The following is a 5,586-nucleotide window of genomic DNA, read 5'->3' on the forward strand; positions in this document are numbered from 1 at the left end:
AAAAACCAACAACATATATTTGTAAACAGACTAAAAAACAACAACATCATATATTTGTAAACAGACTAAAAAACAACAACATCATATATTTGTAAACAGACTAAAAAACAACAATAACATATATTTCTAAGCAGGCTAAAAAACAACAACATATATTTGTAAACAGGCTAAAAACCAGGAACAACATATATTCGTAAACAGGCTATAAAAGCCAACAACAACATATATTTGTAAGCAAGCTAAAAACCAGGAACAATATATATATTCGTAAACAGGCTATAAAAGCCAACAACAACATATATTTGTAAGCAAACTAAAAAAAACAACAACATATATTTGTAAACAGACTAAAAACAACAACATCATATATTTGTAAACAGACTAAAAAACAACAACAACATATATTTGTAAACGGACTAAAAACAACAGCATCATATATTTGTAAATAGACTAAAAGAATAACAACTTCATATATTTGTAAACAGATTAAAAAACAACAACAACATATATTTGTAAACAGGCTAAAAACCAACAACAACATATATTTGTAAACAGACTAAAAAACAACAACATATATTTGTAAACAGGCTAAAAAACACCAACAACATATATTTGTAGGCAGGATAAAAACCAACAACAACACATATTTGTAAACAGGCTAAAAACCAGCAATGATATATATTTGTAAACAGGCTAAAAACCAACAAAAACATATATTTGTAAACAGGCTAAAAACCAACAACAACATATATTTGTGAACAGGCTAAAAACCAGAAACAACATATATTTGTAAACAGCCTAAAAAACCAACAACAACAACATATATTTATAAACAGGCTAAAAACCAACAACAATATATATTTGTAAACAGGCTTAGAAACCAACATCATATGTTTGTAAACAGGCTAAAAAACAAACAACAACATATATTTGTAAACAGGCTAAAAACCAACATATGCTGTTGTTGGGTTTTAGCCTCTTTATAAATATACGTCGTTGTTGTTATTTGTAAACAGGCTAAAACCACTAACAACAACAACATATATTTGTAAAAAGGCTAAAAACTCAACAACAACATTTATTTGTAAACAGGCTAAGAAAACCAATAACAAAATATACTTGTAAACAGGATTTTGTTGTAAAAGGTTCCTCGAAGCTATGATTATGTGAAATTTGTAACAGTTTATAATCCTTATTCTGATACTTTAAGCCTCCCCCCCCCCCCAGTGGTTCAACGATAAGATTAAGGGCTTACATGCTCGTGGTGGACACAGTGCATAGAGTCTATTATATAGCTTAGGGCTCAAATAAAAACAAGCTGAAACATTAAAACGAAAAATGTAAACTCTATATTTGTAAATTAACAACCTGTTTGATTAATAGAGCAATCTATTATTATTATCAGTAATATTTTCATTCATTTCTCTTGCTTTTTTTTACTGTTTTCTAGTGTGCAGTTCTGTGCTTAATGGACCACTTAAAACGAGTGGTTAGTCACAGTGACAGGAACAAGATGACCTCTCAAAATTTGGCTGTTTGTTTCGGACCAGTTGTGATGTGTCACGTGCTACCTAAAGAAAGAAGTGTCGAGTTGGGAAAGTTTATTGACGTGTTCAGATATCTTCTGAATATCTGGCCTGCGCATAGGGGTTTGTAACTAGTATTTTTAATGGTTTGTTTCTGTTTTTCAAAAAATGCTAGAGTGCATGTAAATAGTTTAAATGTCAACTAATTTCTTATACTACTTACCTTAACAGAACAATTTCTAACTCAGACAATGAAAACAGTTCCTAATTGAATATGTAAGCTTACAACTTTATTTTCAACAACAGTTTAATCTCATGGTGTCTACTCACTTACCAACGTACTTAGCTGTAATTACAATAATCACCTCAACTGTAACTCCATATATTCAACAGTAATAATTGCACTTCATGAAAGGTTTCTTCAACACTCTATCATTAATTCTGAAACGCTAGATATCATTCACATTTCGACGTATTTTTCCTATAAACTAATACTATGTGATAAATCCCTAAATTCAATCATTTCTGCGTTAAGATATACGTTTAATTCAATTTTAATCTAAGTCCACCACCAGAGGATTATACACCACAATGTTAGTGAGTTTTAAAACGTAACTATGAAAACAGAATTAACGAAAAAGAATGGTGCAATGGTTACATTGGATTACATGTAGTTACAACAATAAATACATCAAAAATTATCCAAAGTTACTCTCTATTTTTTTTTATTCGAGATTTGGTCTAATGGAATCCACGATATTAAGTAAAGGGTGCTCGATCAACTTCAGAAGACTTGATAATTATTTCCAACCCGGCGTAGAAAACCTAATTAAGAGGCGGTGTTGTAATATTAAGACAATGATTTAGAGGTATTTACATAAGATACAATAAAAAGTTCTATCGGTGTTATTACTTTGTGTTTAAGTACTAATAATACCACGTTAGTGGATGTTTTATACAATGGTGCCTGAGCAATTTAACTTCCAATTTATCCTTTAAACAAAGCGCACTAAAAGATACTTCCATAACAGTGTATATAGGGACAATTACTGTCAGAAACTATTCCATTGAACACTATGGTTCAACAAACTAATGTAGAAACAAAGACAGGCTTGCATAATCACAGGCTGTAGATGTGCAATTGTATAAATTATGGTTTTATAGGGTGATTTAGAATTCCAATGACAGGCAAATAATTCAGAAATAGAAAATTGTTAGAAAATTATTGTTAATAGCGTTGAATGAAGTGTTGTGGGCCTACCCTGTGACAATATCATTAAGTTCGTTTTCTTCAGAATTTTTATTAATATGCATCATACAACCAAAATTTCCACGCAAAACATTGTTTACAATAACAAATGAAACATCTTAAATGAAAGTCTACCAAAATCGCTTCTCACAAGTAGCAGTTTGCAATCCTACTATGCATATGGAGTTATGCAATAGAAGATCGAAATCCGACCACAACAAAGGTTGTTACACAAATCTAGAAGTTTGAGGTGCAAGGTGAGAATTTTGTAGAAGTAGGTCATTGTACCTTGAAAGGGTCCAAAAAAGTCGAAATGTATTAAAATAAAAAACCCTTGCATTATGTATCACACAAGCATCGTGGTGTAGCTGTTTACAAATCGTCTAAATAACGATACAGTATTAATTTGAAGGACAGTTTAACATGGTCATAGTGTATGGATAGTGTCACCAGGATGCCCAGCTTGCTACCAGATTGTATGCTAAACGGTTCCCAGATGAACGTCCACCATCACATCAGATGATAGGAAATGTGTGTCATCCACTCGTACCAAAGGCTCGTTTATGCATGAAACAACACGTGAGCAGACCAAAAACAGCAAACAATACAGCTAATAAAGCTGCCATATTAGGACTTGTCACATTTGGGCAGCACTTTGGACGCAGCTGTTCATTGTTTGCCATTTCGTAATACTTTTAGGATATTTACCTTATCTGCATTTATATCTGTAACTGTTGTTGTTGCAGAGACATTTTGATAATCTTTTTTTTTAATTTTTTGTTATTGTTTAAACCTTTCCAATTGATATTCGTCATGCATGATGCAGATTAATAAAACTTTTGGAAGACGCAACCTTGAAGTTGACCTTAAATAACCTCAGTGATATTGTCACAACATCTCATTCCATATCACTAACAAATATTTTCTTGCACCACACAATTGGCTATCTGTGCTCTACACCCCCCTTTAATGGAACAGCGGTAAGTCTAAGGACCTACAACGCTAAAACTCGCGATGAATAGAACGCAGTTAGTCTGACGTGTGGCTTTGCGCTAAAAACAAACAATTAGTGCTCTGTCCACTGCAGGTATCGAAACTTAATTTTAGCATCATAAGTCCTCAGATTTACCACTGAGCCACAGGAGGACTTCTTATACCTCTCATGTTCCCAATTATTTGCCTATAGACTTTTGAATCACCCAGTACGAAAGTCGTGGTGAAGTATCTTAACAAAAACAAATGTAAAATATTGAATTTATAATGGTTTAACTTAATATTATTTGAAGTCATTTCTTGTTGATTATTATCTTGTCTTAGAATACACAATCTCCCACTCGAACTTTTCTTCCCTTAGAAACTGGTGAATGGAATACTCTCCCACCAACATTTTCAATACTAACGAACATAGAATTATAATTTCCAAAATTCCAAAAGCTCTTTTCAATATTCATAACTTAGAATACTATTTTGTTCTGGGTTGTCTTACTTATCTAAGTGGTGTTTCTATGTTCTTCACCATATTTTTGGATGTAACATCTGTCAACTCAAGTGCAATGAACGAGCAAAATTATTATTATGCTCCATTCCTAAAACCCCAGTTTACTTCAATTTTTTATAACAACCTCATTACCATCTAGGACAGTTTACTTCAATTATTTATGACAACCTCATCTCCATCTAGGATTTATGACAACCTCATCTCCACTAGGACAGTTTACTTCAGTTCTTTATGACAACTCATCTCCACTAGGACAGTTTACTTCAGTTCTTTATGACAACCTCATATCCAACTAGGAACATTTCTGCACTTTGCTTTTCTATGAAAAGGAAACAACGAGAAAATTGAGAAAGCAAGAACATCAACACAGTCGCTTCCTGTTTATGGAACCATAAGTTATGATAAACGTGACTAAAGATTTTAGTGGCATTGACCCAGGAATGATATAAAGAATGTGGTAGATTTGACAAAAACTAATGTTATTACTTACGTAAAAGCAAGAAACAAATCTACACCTACTAAACAAAACTTATGTTTCATTAAACTCATTAATAACTATTAAAATTCAGCCTTTAGCTTTCCATTACATTGTCTTTATCATGAAAAGTAAAGATAGTGCATTATTTAAATACGTGAATTTAAGACTGTAATTATTTCATTAACTTTAATAAAAAATAATTATCATTTGAAGATAATAAATTACTATAATATATTACCAATTCTTCCTAACTTTCAATACTGGACCTAAGGTGTGCCAAGACATAACTTCACATTATAGAGCGTGAAAGGCCATCTTTCTCAAATATTCCTTACATTTAATATTGTATCCGGACTTTTTCTGGGCATAACTTTCACATCAGAGAGCGTTAAATGCCATTTTTCCCTAACCTTCGTAACTTTTAATATCATACGTGAACGCAATTCCACATTGGAAAGCGTGAAAGGCCAAATATTTCTTACATTTAATACCGTATCTAGAGTATGCCTAGACATAACTTCACATTGGAGAATATGAAAAGTCACCTTTCTATTGCGATCGGGTCTCACAGCTATTTTATAAAATATTAGCCAACTTTTACTTCGCAAAACTATATCAAAAACTTGTGATTCAGAAAAGACATACTAGCATAAAATCATACTACCTTCTCACGTAAGAACAAAACAATAATTTCCACACGAATAGACCAATCAAAACAAACTTTACAATTAATTCCTCTTATAGTAATCAACCGTTAAAGTAAGTTTAATTAACCACTAGTAATCAACCGTTAAAGTAAGTTTAATTAACCACTCTTAGCAGCATGAATACTCTT

General features: G+C 32.0%; 1 protein-coding gene across 1 annotated transcript in view; it reads left to right on the plus strand.

Moving 5' to 3' along the window:
• Positions 1-1,942, plus strand: part of LOC106461181 (rho GTPase-activating protein 100F-like) — an 18,422-nt gene extending 16,480 nt beyond the window's left edge. Inside the window, exon 5 of the mRNA XM_022388048.1 lies at positions 1,451-1,942. Coding sequence (XP_022243756.1) covers positions 1,451-1,657 — 207 coding nt within the window. The 3' untranslated portion in view covers positions 1,658-1,942. The remainder of the gene's footprint in view (positions 1-1,450) is intronic.
• Positions 1,943-5,586: the final 3,644 nt, after the last annotated feature.

Source organism: Limulus polyphemus, unplaced genomic scaffold, assembly GCF_000517525.1.
Source record: "Limulus polyphemus unplaced genomic scaffold, Limulus_polyphemus-2.1.2 Scaffold910, whole genome shotgun sequence".
In the NCBI taxonomy this organism is placed as follows: domain Eukaryota; kingdom Metazoa; phylum Arthropoda; class Merostomata; order Xiphosura; family Limulidae; genus Limulus; species Limulus polyphemus.